The sequence below is a fragment of the Oratosquilla oratoria genome, chromosome 38 (assembly GCF_046742065.1).
Source record: "Oratosquilla oratoria isolate Oo_2021 chromosome 38, ASM4674206v1, whole genome shotgun sequence".
NCBI classification, from domain to species: Eukaryota; Metazoa; Arthropoda; class Malacostraca; order Stomatopoda; family Squillidae; genus Oratosquilla; species Oratosquilla oratoria.
Window position 1 is genome coordinate 20454520 of NC_134814.1, and position 18615 is coordinate 20473134.

The 18615-nt window shown below is 37.9% G+C and overlaps 1 protein-coding gene across 1 annotated transcript in view; it reads right to left on the minus strand.

Annotated features, from left to right (window-relative positions):
- LOC143020005 (uncharacterized) overlaps positions 1–16754 on the minus strand; it is a 28892-nt gene extending 12138 nt beyond the window's left edge. Inside the window, exon 1 of the mRNA XM_076176095.1 lies at positions 16551–16754. Within this exon, the coding sequence (XP_076032210.1) occupies positions 16551–16718 (168 nt within the window). The 5' untranslated portion in view covers positions 16719–16754. The remainder of the gene's footprint in view (positions 1–16550) is intronic.
- Positions 16755–18615: the final 1861 nt, after the last annotated feature.

Consider the following 18615-nt stretch of genomic DNA (forward strand, 5'->3'; position numbering starts at 1 on the left):
CAATTCTCCAGTTTCCCTACTTCGCTCATTCATCGTGTCCACTCCCACCCTCCCTCGGGGATTTGTCTATACACTCCAAATATTTTAACCAAGGGACGACTACATAGTCATCGTTGTTGCCTTATGTACTTCCTCACCCTTCTATATATCTGATTTTTGTACTTTTTCTAGAGGTTCCTATCATGCCCTGCTACCTTGTTTACTTTCACCAGTTGGTTGTGCACCATTAATCATTCTTTATTTGTACCCATTCACCTACCCGCTGTCCTGCACATTACTTTCCTCCATTTTCGCTGTATTACAAACAAAGGATTACAAAGGCGGAGCATGCCGCAGGAGACCTTTTGGTCCATATCTAGGTCGGATGCGAAAAGAATCATAATAATAATAAATTAATTAATAAAAACTATGATAATGTGAATAACAAATAAAATACATAAATAGATTTATTTCCTCTCATTTTGTTCCAATTCACTCCACTTCCTTCCTCCTTACCCTTCTCTGAAGGCCTCATCCCTTCTTCACTTTCCTCCTCTTCCTTCCTTTCTTTCCTCTCCTCTTCTCTTCCTCTCCTCCTCTCCTACCCTCCCTTCTCCCCTCCTCACCTCCTCCACTCCTCCTATCCCCCTCCTTCCATCCTGTCTTTATACCTTCCTACCCTCCCCCCAATTCCCATTTTCTTCTTCCCTCCATTTTGTATTTCTCTCCCTCCTTTCCTCATATTCTATCCTCATACTCTTCTTCTCTTTTTCTTTCCTTTCCACGTTTTCTTCTCTCTCCCTCTCTACTCTCTTCCTCATCATTGTTCTACATCTCCTCTACTTTTTCCACTACTTTCTTTCCCTTCTTTTTCTCTTCCATCAACCCTTTTTCATCTCAAAATAAGATCACCATCAAAATCCTGCACTCTCAACAAAATCCCCTCAAAGCCTCTACACGCACGCCCTCTACCATTAAAAATTCTCCCTCTCCTCCACCATCCCTCTGAAACCCACCTTACACGCCCGCCTTCACTACAAAATTCGCCATACAACACCTTGCCTCTAAAAATTGCCTCCATACGTTTCCATATACATTTACCTTGTTCCAAAACCCCCCACACTTTGTCTCTCTACCTCTGAAAGCCTCTACACTCAGTCCCCTTGCCTCTGAAATCTTCCATTACCTGCCACCTTACCTCTGAACGTCTACCCTGAAACTCTCAGCCTCTAAATAGTCCTCACTCGGCCTTTCTGCTTTTAAAAGCCTCCACCTGTATGCACTACCAGACAAAGTCTCCATTCACAGCATCCTTACTGGCATCAGAAGCCACTACACACAGTCATCTCAGTGCCACAAAAACCTTTTGAACTCATGCCGCCTTATCGCTACCAAAAGCCTTCACATACAATTACCTTTCTGCCATTACCGCCTACCTCATTCCATTCATCCCCTTCCGGCAATTTGCCCTGGATCAGCAATGAAATTAATTCTGTCAACAGTCCACCGAATTGTCGTCTTCTTTTTTGAAATTCTCGTACGTGGTCTGTTATTTAACTAAAGTAGGACATTGTGATTCCTTATATATATATATATATATATATATATATATATATATATATATATATATATATATATATATACATATATATATATATATGTATATATATATATATATATATATATGTATATATATATATGTATATACACGCAGAAATTGTCCGGTATGTGTGGGTAAAGAGTGGGCCATCCCTGTGTCTCAGAAGAGAAACTACCTTCGGCTATAGCTTCTCCGCTAAGGGACCCACCAAGGCGGCAAGTGTCTCCAGTATAGTGTGACGAGTTAAACCAACTGACTAACTAACAATAGTAAGAACAATACGGTCGTGATTCAGGAAACTCCTCCAAAAGACTTGATACTTTAAAAAAATAATAGTAATAATAATAAAAAAATTAACTTTGTGTCCAGAGATAGAGTGGTATGCTTGTATTTTCAGAAATGTGGTCCATCTTTACAAGAAGACAAAAGGTTCTTTTGAGAATGGTTTGGGTTTTGTATTTCATTTCTTGTGAAAACAACAAACAAACGAAGACTTGGGGAAAGGGGAAGGAGAAGAAGAAAGGGGAGTAAGTAGTGGAGGAGAGGAAAATGGGAGAAAGGGTTAATAAGAACAGACAAAGAACAAAGAAGAGTAGTTTGTAGTCACTGCGGTAGAACTGGTGGTGACGATTATATTGGTGGTAACTGTGGTAGTGACCATGGTGGTGATCGTCGTGGACGTGATCATGATGACTATTGTGATAGTGATGGTGACTGTTATGGTGATGGTAATAGTAGCAGTGGTGGTAATGATAATGAATGTGATGGTAGTGATGGTGACTATGGTGATGGTGACACTGGTGAAGGTGACGTTGTCGATGATGATTATGGTAATGGTTAGAAAATGAAGGTTAAAGGAGAGAGAAGACTTGGAAGTGAGGAACCTTTGTTATTTTTCATCAGGGGTGGGGGAAGGAGGGGGGGAAGATTTTTTTTTTTTTTTTTTTTTGTTGTGTGTGTGTGTGTGTGTGTGTGTGTGTGTGTGTGTGTGTGTGTGTGTTGTGTGTGTGTGTGTGTGTGTGTGTGTGTCTTAGGAGTCGTCCAAGGCCCTGCCATAGGATCTCACCCTTGGTCGAGGTACGTACGTAATACCTTTACCAATGACTCGACAAGATGGCCGCCCCTCTCCAACCTTGTTTCCCGGGCTTTTAGCTTCTTAGCTTCATTTTCTTACGGCGACGATACCCCCACCCGCTCCGTTTTCTCTTGTCATTCCTTTTCTCCACCTCCTCCTCCTCTTCCCTCTCCTCCTCCTCCTCCTCCTCCTCTTCACTCCTCACTTTCTTATCCTTCCCTTTTTCCATTTTCTTTTCTTCCTTAACCTCTTCTTTTTGCATAGCTCTTGATCTTCTACCTTTTGCTTCTCTCTTCTTCTCTTCTTTTTTACTCTTTTTTCCTTCAAATCCTCTTCTTCCAAGTTCTCTATCTCTACCTCCATCTTTTTTCTACTTCCTTCTTTTCTTCTTCCTCCTCTTCCTCCCTTTATTTTCCTTCTCTTTCTCCTCGTCCTCTCATGCTTTCATCTCCAGTTTCCTGCTCATGTCTATTCTTCCTCTTCTTTATTGTAGTTCTCTTCCTTTTCCCTCATAAACTATGTGCAATTTTGTTTCTTTTAGAATGCGAATGTGTGCGAACATTAAAAAAAGCAAGTATGAATTATGGCAGGTTCTATTCAAATAATCCATCCCTAACCAGAGGGATGCTATTGGTTTGAATAGAATAGCCTAACGGCAGGAATGAAATTTTCTCATATTTTGAGAAATTTCTAAACGGCCTAATTAATGTCATAGTAAAGGAGTAAGCAACCTATATAACTAAATAAAAATCCAAACAAGAAGCATCTACTCACAGAACATTCCTCCCTCCAAACTTCCTTCCCCCAAGAAAAAAACATACAGAAACAAAAATGCCGCTATATGAAAACATATCCATGGCCAAGTTACCAGACAGGCACTCCAGCACATGTAAAACATATTTTCTTAACACTTTGATGGTGGAAAAGGTTTCACAAAGTTGAATAAAATCCCCTGGCAATATAAAGAATAAATACCATTATATCAAAACTCAGCAACAGGGTTCACCAGACTACTGGTTAGACACATTCAATAGTGATGTGATATGGTTTAACGTCACAAACTCCCCCTTATCGGAAGGCTACGACGGTGCCCCTCACAGAGGGCTCTTTGTAGCGTGGAATTTAATAAACCATGCCCTTGGTTCAACTTCGCTGGTGGCAGGATTCGAACCACCATCCCCTCGACCATCGCCGCAAGTAACGACGCCCTAACTCGCTCAGCCAACGAGCTTTTTATCACGGCGCCGCAAAACATAAAGACACACATGTAGCTTACTCTGACATCACCACTCAGTGCATCAGCCAGCCTTAAGTAATTTGCTTTTGAGATGCCGTGACGGAGTTGAAATGAAGGCTTGTGAAGGTTGCGTGAACCTAGAGGTCCGTCTCAGGATGTGTGAGGAGGAAATTCGGCTTCTCAGGAGTGCGCTCCGTGAGAAGAGTGAACCCTCCCCACAACCCAAAGAGCGTTCCACTTCTTCACCTACTGTCACTGCCATGAGCGAGTGGCGCTCCGTGGGGTCCCGTTTGTCGAGCCCGCGTTCGGTAGACGTGTGCCCTGTGGAGCAACCGCTGGCTCTAGTCAATCGTTTTGCTCTACTGGAGGATGAAGTGGCTGAAAACCAGGAGTTCTTGGTGGTGGGGGACTCCATGGTTCGAGGCTATGACGACATCCTGCAGCGAAAGACTAAGCGACGTTGCAAGCTTGTATGTCAACCGGGCCGTGGGATCGTTGATTGTACCCGGTCCATCAGGGAGCAAGGACGGAAGAACACGGTTACGATTGTACATACGGGTAGTAACGATGTAGGTAGGGTGAGATCAGAGGAGCTTGTTCGGAATTACAAGGTCCTCCTTCAGGAGATGAAGGAACGTGGGAGCCGTCACGTAGTCTGTGGGATCCTCCCGAGGATCTACGCAGGTTCGTGTTGGAACAGTAGAGCCATAGGGATCAATGATAGGATATCGCAGTTGTGCACACAATTGGGATACCACTTTCTTGATCCTTGGTATCTCTTTTCTAGGCGCCATGACCTTTACGCTTCTGATGGGATCCACCTTACCCGCAGAGGCAAAGATGTTCTTACAAACCTCATTGTGGGAGTTTGTAATGAACCAGCTCCTTTTTTAGGGTAGAAGGCCAAAGGGAAGGGGAAATAGAATGTACTTGGGAAAACAGTGTAGAGTATAGCATTAATGTAGAACAATGTACCAGTATAGGACAAAATATAATTTTAGGATATAATGTCGCTAGAGGACGAAATGTCACATTAGGATATAATGTCATAGGACAAAATGTCGCAATGGGATATAATGACAGTGGAGGACAAAAGATCACGATGGGAAGTAATGGTAAAGGAGAACAAAATATCACGATAGGATGTAATGATAATGGAGGAGAAAATATCACGGTAGGATATAATGTCATTGAAGGCCAAAATGTAATTTTAGGAAGGGATACCGGACAGAATGTCAATGAAGGCCAAAATATCATGATAGGATGTAATATCGCTAGAGGACGAAATGACACATTAGGATGTAATGTCTTAGGACAAAATGTCACAATGGGATGTAATGACAGTGGAGGACAAAAGATCACGATGGGAAATAATGATAGTGGAGAACAAAATATCACGATAGGATGTAATGATAATGGAGGAGAAAATATCACGGTAGGATATAATGTCAGTGAAGAACAAAATATAATTTTAGGAAGAGATACCGGACAGAATGTCAATGAAGGCCAAAATATCAAGATAGGATGTAATGACAGTGGAAGACAAAAGATCACGATGGGATGTAATTATAGTGGAGGAAAAAATATCACGGTAGGATATAATGTCACTGGAGGACAAAATATAATTTTAGAAAGGGATGCCGGACATAATGTCACTGAACGACGGGAGGCCGGCGTGAATCACGGTGACGTAGGGGGACAAAATGTACAAAATAGATCGGATGACCGTAATCGACCAGATATCCGTGATGGGGGAAATGTTAATTTTGATAGGAGAAATGTTAATGAGGCATTGAATGTCAATGAAGGACCAAATAATAATAATATAGAGCAAGGCATAAATAAAAAACAAAATGATAATATAAGACACGATATTGAAACTCAAAATGTGTCAAAAAGAAATAATCAGGAGTTTCTTAAAACTATGTACTTTAATGCTCGTAGTATTAGGAACAAATTTCAAGAAATACAGGCGTATGTCAAAAGCGAAAATCTCGATATGATAGGAATAACTGAGACATGGTTAAATGGTACAGAGTTCGAAGCTGAATTTAATATTGCGGGATTTAAACACTTTCATCAGGATAGAAACCACAAGAAAGGTGGGGGTGTTCTATTGTACGTTAAAAACAATTTTCATGCTTGTGTTTTAGAGAAAGTGAAACAGGATGCATATGACAGTTTGTGGGTTGAGTTAACCCAAACAAATGGACAAAAAATGAATATAGGTGTAATATATAGGCCAAAGACATTATCATTAGCAGACGACAAACTGTTATTTCAAGAACTGTCTAGTTTCTGCAACCGGGATTTATTGATAATGGGTGATTTCAATTTTACTGACATTGATTGGATGACCCTTGAACATGGCCATATAGGTAGTCGCTTGATTGATTTTCTTGGTGACAATTACTTAATTCAGCATGTAAAAGAGCCCACAAGATATGGAAACTTACTCGATTTATTGATCACTAGCCGCGAAAGCATGGCAACTGATGTAGAAGTCGGTGAATCTGTTGCAAATAGCGATCACAACTTAGTCAGATTCAAACTCCTAAACAATTTTAGAATAGATACTTGTGCTTCTAAAATACCCGATTTCAGTAAAGCTCAGTTCATAGAACTACGTCAGGAGCTTCAGCTTACAGATTGGGAGGAAAAATTAAACGAAAGGCCTGTAGATCAGATGTGGGAAATATTTCAAAATACGCTCACTAAGATGATTCAAACTTACATTCCTTTTAAGGACAGACGTCCCCCAAATCAGGCTCGCCCAAAGTGGCTCGACAAAGAAACTGAAAAAAGTATTGCTAAAAAGAGACAGGCTTATAAGAAATATAAATGCTCGGGTGCATCTAATGACTATGAAACTTATGTATCAATACAGAGAGATTTAAAAAAGACAATAAGAAAAAGAAAACGACAATACGAAATGAACATCGCTGAGAAATCCAAAGAGAATCCCAAAGAATTCTATAGTTACATTAGAGATAAAAAGGTTGTTAGGAATCACATTGGTCCACTATTATCTGCTGACGGTCAACTTGAATATTCAAATGAAGGAATGTGTAATCTCTTAAACAATTATTTTAGCTCGGTATTCGTAAACGAAACACCTCAAAGTGAATTCCAAACTGAAACCTGTGAAAAGTCTGGGGTAAACTTACTCACTACGGTAAATATAACAAAAGAACAAATTAAAAGGTGTATAGACAAACTCAAAGTTAATAAAACACCAGGGCCTGACGGTTGGCATCCAAGAATCTTAAAGGAAATGAAAAATGAGATTGTTGTTCCATTAGAAATTATTTTCAAGAAATCCATCATATCCGGAGATGTCCCAAGAGAATGGAAGCTAGCTAACGTTACTCCCATATTCAAAAAAGGTGACAAAAAGAAACCAAATAACTATAGGCCTATTAGTTTGACTTCGATCGTAGGAAAAATAATGGAAACTATCATCAGAGATGCTATCGAATATCATTTAGAAAGTAACCGTTTGATAAATGATAGCCAACATGGTTTCAGACGGAAAAGTTCTTGCGTGACTAACTTACTCGAATTCTACAACACAGTTGTCTCGAATTATGACAAAAGAAACAATATAGATTTAGTATATCTAGACTTTGCAAAAGCTTTTGATACCGTCCCACACGAAAGACTACTTACTAAATTAGCTTTGCATGGAATAAGTGGTAGCCTATTAGGTTGGACTAGTAATTGGTTGAAAGGTCGAAAACAGAGAGTTGTTTTAAATGGAAAAACTTCTGGATGGAAAAGTGTTGCAAGTGGAGTTCCTCAGGGTTCCGTTCTTGGGCCACTTCTATTCATAGTATATATAAATGATATAGACCATGGACTAAAATCTACTGTTTCCAAATTTGCTGATGATACAAAACTGTGCGGAGTGGCAAATGATCACTCAAACCAATTAGATATTCAAGAAGATTTAGATAAATTACAGCAATGGTCTGAAAAGTGGCTAATGAAATTTAACACAAGTAAATGCAAGGTAATGCACATAGGTAAAAATAACAGCAAGTACGATTACAAGTTATTTGGAAATTCGTTAACAAAAGTGGATAGTGAAAAAGATCTCGGCGTAATTATCAGTAACGACCTCAAATCATCCAAGCAGTGTATTTCAGCCTCTGAGAAAGCAAATAAGATTCTGGGATTGATTGCGCGATCTTTTGATTTCAAAAGTCCATCACTCATTAACAAGCTATATAAATCGTTAGTTCGTCCACATTTGGAATATGCTGTTTCCGTATGGTCACCGAATCTCATTAAAGACATTGACAGACTGGAAAAAATACAACGGCGAGCCACAAAACTGATTCCAAATATCAAAAATAAATCATACGAAAATCGACTTAAGCACATGAATCTGTTTTCCCTAAAAAAGCGTAGACTCAGAGGTGACTTGATACAGGTCTTTAAGATTTTAAAGGGAATTGACAACATCAAAAGTGACCAAATTTTCACATTGAATGAGAATCAGACAAGAAACAATGGTCTCAAACTGTCCGGAAATAGATTCAATTTGGAAGTAGGTAGAAACAACTTTGCCAACCGTGTAGTTAATGAATGGAATAAACTTCCTGCACAGGTAGTACAATGTAGTTCAGTTCGAAGCTTTAAGAATCATTTAGATAAATACCTAAGTAAGATGCTGTAATTATTATAATTTATGTTATATTATTTGTTTTTGTTTTGTTATAATTTGTCTGTCTGATTTTCATTTATTATTAGTTATATGTCAATTTATTATCAATTACTATTTACCTGTTTGTTTGTTATTCAACTATACCAATGCATTTATTTATGTATTTTAATTGTTATTTACATTGTTATAGTTTTAATTTATTATTAATATGATTTTTTTTTTCTTTTTTTTTGCATCCGACCTAGATATGGATCAAAAGGTCTCCTGTCGGCATGCTTTGCCTTTGTAATCCTTTGTAACTAAGATAACAAGCTAAATGCCACCCTACGTGGTAGGAAGTAATCGAGATGAGCCACCGTGACTCCTCCAAAGGATTACCAAGGTGAGTTAAAGTGATAAAATGCCAGATTTAAAGGAGTTGAGACCACACATACACAGAACCAAGTTTGTTTTTGCCTTAGGTGTCCGCTTGATACAGAAGACACAAGATGCATCTTCCTTTTTATTCTTCATCTCCTCCTTTCCCTCCTCCATCTCCTCTTTTATTCTACCTTCTCCTTTTCTTTTTCCTCCTCTTCCTCCAATGTCCAGCATTCAACTGAACCAGGGAATATGACATTATACTTTCATTACACTCCATTTATCTTGATTTGGCTGAAACCCGCCACTAATGTTGGTGAATACTCAATCTTCACTTTTCAACTTTCTTTGAAATGTTTATTTTTTCTGTTCTTCGTCTTCATGAGGCCATTTTGCTAATTATCTCCTCCATCGTCTGTTACAAGTTTCTGTTCTTTGAGGAATATTTGCCAAGTTAAAACGAACAGATTTCAAAAGTTCTTTGGTCAGTTTTCACAGCTGTTGGATTTCTATCAATGTCTTACATCTTATTGACGTAATGATACATAAATCGTTAGTTCGTCCACATTTGGAATATGCTGTTTCCGTATGGTCACCGAATCTCATTAAAGACATTGACAGACTGGAAAAAGTACAACGGCGAGCCACAAAACTGATTCCATATATCAAAAATAAATCATACGAAAATTGACTAAAACATATGAATCTGTTTTCCCTAAAAAAGCATAAACTCAGAGGTGACTTGATACAGGCCTTTAAGATTTTAAAGGGAATTGACAACATCAAAAGTGACAAAATTTTCATATTGAATGAGAATCAGACAAGAAACAATGGTCTCAAACTGTCCGGAAATAGATTCAATTTGGAAGTAGGTAGAAACAACTTTGCCAACCGTGTAGTTAATGAATGGAATAAACTTCCTGCACATGTAGTGCAATGTAGTTCAGTTCGAAGCTTTAAGGATTATTTAGATAAACACCTAAGCAAGATGCTGTAATGACTATAATTTATTTTATATTATTTGTTTTTGTTTTGTTATCATTTGTCTGTATGATTTTCATTTATTATTAGTTATATGTCAATTTATTATTATTTACTATTTACCTGTTTGTTTATCATTTAACTATACCTATGCATTTATTTATGTATTTTATTTGTTATTTACATTATTATAGTTTTTATTTATTATTTTATTATTATTATGATTTTTTCGCATCCAACCTAGATATGGACCAAAAGGTCTCCTGTCGGCATGCTCCGCCTTTGTAATCCTTTGATACCTCTGATTAACTTTCCCAAACTTCGACAGGATCATCAGTGCTGAAAGAGATCGTTGCCTAAGAACTCCTGACTAAATGTTTACCAAGAATGGATTGCTGCAATACTAAGTTTTGAAAGCCGGTGGGGGGTGAACATTGCAAAGGACGTAATGTAAACATCAAAAACCTTCCATGGGATTGAGGCATGTGCGTTCGCCACACCAAAACCTCGAGGTTCTTATGTATAATGTAGAATATACAAACATTCGTATAACTGAGCTTTAATTACGAGCCATTAACTCTTATAACATATAGTCCTACACGGATATAATTCCTCTAAAGAGAATCAAAATAAAATAAGGATAAGTAAGTAATTGAGTACATAGATAGATCGAGCATATTAAATGAATAGATAAAGAAAAGCATCGATACAAACTGAAACAATAGATTCATTTCCCAACGCCAGGTTCACAGTAAAACTCTAATTAAACATTGTAGTCTACCCCAGATGAGTATAATTATTTCTTTAATTAGCCCGAGGGGTTACAATTCACCTTGATCCTAAAGAAGCCACTAATGAATTTTAAAAACTTTCAATATGAGTTCTATCAGGAAATTAAGAAAAAAAATCAATAAGGGTCATATCAGGGTACTTCCTTTAATTCTGGAATGTTTCTTAAGTCCGATGTGCTACTCTCAACGCTATGGCACTATTTATTTATATAACCTATGTTTGTATCTAGTTATTTGCTTCTAATTTATGTAGGGATGCATTCATTCAGTTGTTTATTAATTTGTCGATTATTTGTTTTCTTTTGGACAGGGATAAGTGATTCTATGCAGCTCATGGTGGGTCTCAAAAATAAGATGATTCTCGATCTGTGGAAAGTATTCCTTAATTAACCTGATAATAGAGATGAATAATATCTACGTACATGCATGCATACATACATGCATACATACATACATGCATACATACATACATACATACATACATACATACATACATACATACATACATACATACATACATACATACATACATACATACATACATACATACATACATACATACATACATACATACATACATACATACATACATACATACATACATACACATACACACGATTCAGTGGCGCGGCTGGTAGAGTCCCAGACTGTCAGTACGGCGGTGTCGGTGGTACCTGGTTCGAATCCTGCCCAGGGCTGAAATTATTTAATTATCGCTGCGCTTCGAGTCGTTAGTCCAACTCTTGGTCATACGAGCTTTGAGCTCTCTTCCGGGAGGGAAATAGCTGTCGATCACGAGTCCAACACATGATCCAAAGACCAATGTGAATCACAAATGTATATATAAATGCATGCATGCATATATACACGTACAAACATATATACAAACATGCATTCATACATCCATGCATACATGCATATGTACGTACATACATATATACTGTACAAATATATATAATAGGGTATAGCACGAATCTGAATGGGTATTGTATCCGATGTTTACTTTGTAAATACGAGCGCACAACACAAACACATCAGCGCAGAATTGCTCAGGACATTGACTTCTACTGCTCTCCGGCAACCACGCAGGACAAAATACTCTCAGTGATTTTTTTTTTTTTTTTTTTTTTTGGGGGGGAAGGAGTTAATCAAAAAAGGATAAAGTCTCCTGGCAGTGCCAAAGTAAAAGTCAAAGTAGAAAATCTCTACGATTAATGCTAAACAATTCTAGCTACATAAAAGGAAGACAGTGATTAAATCGAGTCTCAACTAAAAGTTAGAATTAGGTAGAGGTGTCCTGTGCACGTACGTAGGCGCACGCACACACACACACACACACACACACACACACACACACACACACACACACACACACACACACACACACACACACACACACACACACACACACACACACACACACACACACACACACACACAAACGAAGACACTAATCAACCCCTCATTACATCATCCTTCCTCACCTTCCTCTTTAAACAACAATTCCATTGCATCTCATATGAGAACCAACATGAGTACCCTCATCATGCCCACACTCTCCTCTAAGTGACGAACTTTTTATACAAAGTATAGCCACCTCATACCATGCACCTCCTTTTGGATGGTGCCTCTACATTGCTTCCACATTCTGACCTATAGATTCCACCAATTTCTATACACTTCAAATAATCAGCAGCATTAACGGGATATTATTTTCAAGGATAAAATTACTGGAAAATTAACTCCAACGAAATAGAATTGTTGATTCGCGATCAGGTTCCAGGAAAACCGTCTACTTTATTATTCCTATCGGTTATCGAAACTGAACACCCGGAAGTATTGATTAGTTTGTTTTTTCCCAACTCTGAATTCAATAACGCAACACATGCTACTGTCCTCTTTAGTCTAGTGACGGACTCTCCGCTGATTTAAATTGTTGAGGAGCAAATGTGGTCTCGGCCGAGCATTATGGTTAGAGAGAGGCCCTGCGTACTGTCAGTACGCCACCAATCCAATTAGGGTCAGTCGGGTTTCGGTCCTATCTGTTCTCAGCTTGACATCTCAGTTAATAGCATGAGGAACTGGAGCATAAGAGGCACTGTAGGTTTGTGGCTTAAGACACAGCAGAGCAGCTACTGCGAGACTGTGGCTTGAGATACTAAAGAAGAGCCACCACGGGAGCAACTTGAGCCAAACAGGAGTGGCTCTTCCGGACTCTCTGGACTCTAGTTGTAGGTATAACAGATGAGCCACAGTTAATATATGGTGATATCTGTTTCTGCATTCATTGCCCTGAATAATTACGTGAATTTTAGAAACTGTTGTTATAAAAAACAAATTCTTCAGGCTCACTGTTTTATGAAGCAAAACAAGGAAAATGTTTTTTCATTAAGAATACATTTTTCTAATTTCGAATATTAATGAACTAATCAGCGTTTCTCACGTGGTCGCATATATTATTAAAATTACGTATATTTTTAAAAAAGTGTCTAATGTTCCCTCGAGTTAAAGGCCAGGATCAGGCAATTATGTATATTTTTCAGGTCTGTGCCATATATTTTCTTTTATAACTCGCATTAGATTGCATTAAAAGCATATAGAACAAAAATATATTCAAAATGAAGGACAATTTATTCTCCTCTCTTATGTTTAGATGAATTGTACATTAAAGAATCGGATTTTGCTTAACCTTTCACCCTTTTTAAGAGGGTTACTTTTCTCGGCACTTTCAAATCAATACTGCCCGTTCATCCTCCATGCGCCCCTCTTACTTACCAGGTCGTCGCCTTAGTCTATACACTTTCCTCCAACTCTCTGGTGTGTTGCCATTATGGAAAATAATTGTTGATCCATAAATCTGGGACGGTGATGAAGTTTGTGTCACAGTTTAGCTATTACCAACCCACGCGGACTGCAGGCCTCTTCTTTGTTACCTTCGTCTCCAACAGCGGTCGTGGGGAAATGGTGTGAATCCCAGCAATATCTCGGCTGACTAAGTCTTTTGGCGTTAGTTAGAATGAAATCCATAGAGGACGTCACCGAGTCGAGAGGATTGACGGGATTTACGGCGTCAAAGTTAGCATTAATCTTAGAGAGTCTTTCCTTCAGCCGAGTGAAGTCCCGAGGCCAAGGCAGAACCAAAACATTCAAGTCGATTTTTTTTTTCTTTCTCTTGACTGCAAAACAAGTTTCTCTAGACCGACCCAGATATTCTGAGGTGAGCTTGGTTAAAAATTTCCCGTGCTTTCAAGTATTTTTCATAACGAAAGGGACTAACGATGCTTGTGGTCATCCTGCATGAACGATCTTCATGAGAATCGATGTACGCAATAAGATAATGAGCTAACAATGGTTGTTAACATGCCAGTTGAATCTTTCACCAATATAATTGTTTCCTTATATAGAGAATCATTTCCATGATAATGACGACCACAAATGAATCTCGCTATGCCCACTGCTACATGTACGATATTCCACGATATTCCACAAAATTCCTATAGCCAGCCCCAGCGTTTTTACACATATGTTCTATCTTTTGTATGGGTAAGTCCCCATTTTCCTGTATGTCGGTCTACTTTACCTTTCGCCTCCCCTTCCTCATAACATAAGAACATAAGAATGAAGGAAACTGCAAGAGACTATAAGGCCTACACTAGGCAGCTCCGTATCCATCATCACCTGCCATGGATATGGAGCTGCCTAGTGTAGGCCTTATGGTCTCTTGCAGTCTCCTTCATGACTTCCGTCTCCCCTTTCTTTTTCTACTTCATCCTTCCCCTTCACTATCTCTCCACCTCCAAATATTATTTCAAAACCTTTATTCTTTTCTTCTTACTCTACTTCCAGTAATGTTCTTCTCCCACATTCCCCCACTCTCCCCAATTCCCCCATCTCCTCCTGTTCTCATTTGTCCAAAATATTCTATGCTTAGTGTCACCTTCATCTGCATTTGTTCCTTTTCCTCCTGGTCGTAACAGAAAAGTAAATCCATCTTTCCTACCTCAGCATATACTCAATACAACAGGTCCAACAATGTGACTATTTGACAACCGTGTTGAGTAAACACTGTTTGCTTAAAAGGCAGAATAGGATAAGTATTGTTCGTGAAGCGAGACATTTCTCTGTACTTAGAATCGCTTCCGAGACCCTTGCGTTTCGAGGAATTCGCTTACGCTTCATAAATGATTCAAAAAGCCTTAAGGACAACTAGCTGGGATTGTTCATTAAGATTAGGTTGAAGGATTTTAGTCCCCTCAGAATAGTGGTGTGCTTGATTATTTCTTTTTTTCATTCACTTCTTGTTTTATATATACATATATATGTATACTTACACACACACACACACACACACACACACACACATATATATATATATATATATATATATATATATATACATATATATATATTTATGTATATATATATGTATATATGTATATATGTATATACATATATATACATATATATATATATATACATATATATATATATTTATATATATATATATATATATATACAATATTGTACAAACAACATGGATTTAAATATAGGCACCTTGGGAACGCTTAAAAGATCGTGTCACCTTGCGTGGGCAGACACTTCGCTCAGGAGGGGGAAGGGAAGGGGGAGGGAGAGGGGGAGTCAGGTAGAATGGTTCGTCTCGCAGGGATAACCCGCTGGTCAAGAGGGCTTGGTGAGGTGGAGGAAGGGGAGAGGAAGGAGGTGGGTGTTACTCCCGATGGGCTCCAAATCTAGAAGCGGAATTAAAAAGAGAAATAACAGACGTCATGATGGATTGTATATTGATTATCAGAACTATTTCCCTTATGTGGATGGCTTCTAGCATTTTAGTTTCTTTATTTTGTTACAATGTGCGACTATACTAGTGTTATTCACAAGTCTCCCTATCAATTACAGCCTGATGGTATTGGAGGTGGTGTTGTTTAAGTGCTACTTGTTGTAAGTATAGGGAAAACCGTCTACTTAGTTGACACGTCGTGAACCCAATGTATGTAGAATTACGAGATGCCCAGTCCCCAGAAGTACAACGGTATTCATATATAACATTGGTTCTCGATAATGTGCCGCCATTACCAGACAGATCGTTTTTCATGATCAGGTAACAGGTACAGGGGTGTTATTAGAATGTGGTTACTCTTACTCTATAATAATCACCCATTGGCTTACAATTTCTATGTATGATGTCTTTTATCTGTTTCTCATCTTGTCGGTAAGAGCTACAAAATATATTCAGATATAATACAGTGGCGGATTTTGCTTGGTTCGACGTTCTCACAGAAACCTTGCTGTGAGAACGTCGTACCATGTATATTTGTATATATACATACATATATATATATATATATATATATATATATATATGTGTGTGTGTGTGTGTGTGTGTGTGTGTGTGTGTGTGTGTGTGTGTGTGTGTGTGTGTGTGTGTGTGTGTGTGTGTGTGTGTGTGTGTGTGTGTGTGTGTGTGTGTGTGTGTGTGTGTGTGTGTGTGTGTGTGTGTGTGTGTGTGTGTGTGTGTGTGTGTGTGTGTGTGTGTGTGTGTGTGTGTGTGTGTGTGTGTGTGTGTGTGTGTGTGTGTGTGTGTGTGTGTGTGTTTCCATCGTTCCCACACCCTTTATGGTAATCTTAACTATTTCCATCCCCGTTCTCTTCCACACCTCTACAATTCTCACTCTACAAACTCTTTGAAAACATATTATATTGCTCGGACATTTCATCACAGATGTATTCAGACTCATACTTACGGCATGTGTTCCAGAATGTATATCTAAAATGAAACGCAGCAAAATAGTAATGGCGAACTTTGTCATGTAGAAGAACCTTGGCCGTCAGGTACTCACCGTCACATAGAGCGCTGCATCTCGAGCCTGTTCTGGTTCTGGAGGATGGGGCAGATGGTGGAGCAAGTCCCGGTAGCTGGTGACGCTCAGGTGGTTCGGGCATCCTGGTGCTCGGCCTCTGATTGGGGAAAAGGCTCGTGAGAAATAATGATAGAAAATAGGACTCATGGATGAGGGTTCAGATAGATGGGTCTCACAAGATTCTTGCTGTGGGGTTAAGAGTGGAGGATTCATTTGTAACTAAACAACAATAAATTTACAAAATTTATTTGGTTAAACAAATATCAGTAAGCCACAACTCTCTTCTGTAGACTTGTTTTCAAAACCAGTTGCCTCTGATTTTGCAAAATGTCAAGAAATAGCAATTTCCGAATGTCGGCGATTAAATATAAAAACATATTGTCAATTTGTATATCACTCAAATACAAAGAATATTTTTCAACCTCTGTTTCTTCAGGCAAATGAAATGATCTGACACCAAGCACAAGAGAGGTAGTAATGGAAATCACAACCTATTCATTGTAGGTGACACCTTCCTTGGCGTCGTTAATTTCTAATTAGATATAACAAAAGCTAACGCGGCTATGGAAATAATCTTAAAAAAGAATAAAATCACGATACATGAACAATATTTCTCCTATCTATCTATCTATCTATCTACCCATCGTTAATTTCTAATTAGATATAACAAAAGCTAACGCGACTGAAAAAATCTTAAAAAAAAGAATAAATTCACGATACATGAACAGTATTTCTCCTATCTATCTATCTGTCTACCCATCGTTAATTTCTAATTAAATATAACAAAAGCTAACGCGGCTATGAAAAAATCTTAAAAAAAGAATAAATTCACGATACATGAACAGTATTTCTCCTATCTATCTATCTGTCTACCCATCGTTAATGTCTAATTAATTATAACAAGAGCTAACGCGGCTATGAAAAAATCTTAAAAAAAGAATGGATTTACGATACATGAAGAGTATTTCTCCTATCTATATATCTATCTATCTATCTACCCATCGTTAATTTCTAATTAGATATAACAACAGCTAACGCGGCTATGAAAAAATCTTAAAAAAAGAATAAATTCACGATACATGAACAGTATTTCTCCTATCTATCTATCTATCTATCTACCCATCGTTAATTTCTAATTAAATGTAACAAGCGCTAACGCGGGTATGAAAAAATCTTAAAAAAGAATGAATTCATGATACATGAACAGTATTTCTCCTATCTATCTATCTATCTACCCATCGTTAATGTCTAATTAAATATAACAAGAGCTAACGCGGGTATGAAAAAATCTTAAAAAAGAATTAATTCACGATACATGAACAGTATTTCTCCTATCTATCTATCTATCTACCCATCGTTAATTTCTAATTAAATGTAACAAGTGCTAACGCGGGTATGAAAAAATCTTAAAAAAGAATGAATTCATGATACATGAACAGTATTTCTCCTATCTATCTATCTATCTATCTATCCATCTATCTATATAATGAGGCCTCTTCCCTCTTATATGGGAATTAGCCAAGTCAAGGCAGTCACCCATCCCCCCCCCCTAAATTCTACTCCCATACGTCACCCATTGTTTCCCTTTACATCAGGAGCTGATGCAGCCATATATAAAAAAAAGAAATAATGAATCTATGATATATGAACAGTATTTCTTTTTACTTATATGAAAATGTGACGTACCTTTAAGATTTTGTTCTAGTTAACACCGGCTTGCTACTTAGCTGAATAAGATCGTCTGAACTTAGCTATAATGATGTTTTCAAATGTATGAAAAAATCATTTATTTGAACGAGGTCAATGAGGGTAAATATTGAAAAGTAAGTGGATAGACGAGATTCATACATGATCAGTCACGGAAACTGATGATGAAAATGCCCGATGATGACAGGTAAAAAAAAAAAAAAAAAAAAAAAAAAAAAATAAAAAAAAAAAAAAATCATAAATCAATTCTGGTCGCAAATTATAACACCCCTTTAACTCTTTGCCTATCGTAGGCCACTTTCCTATTATTGCTGCCAACAGACAGCCCTATTAATTT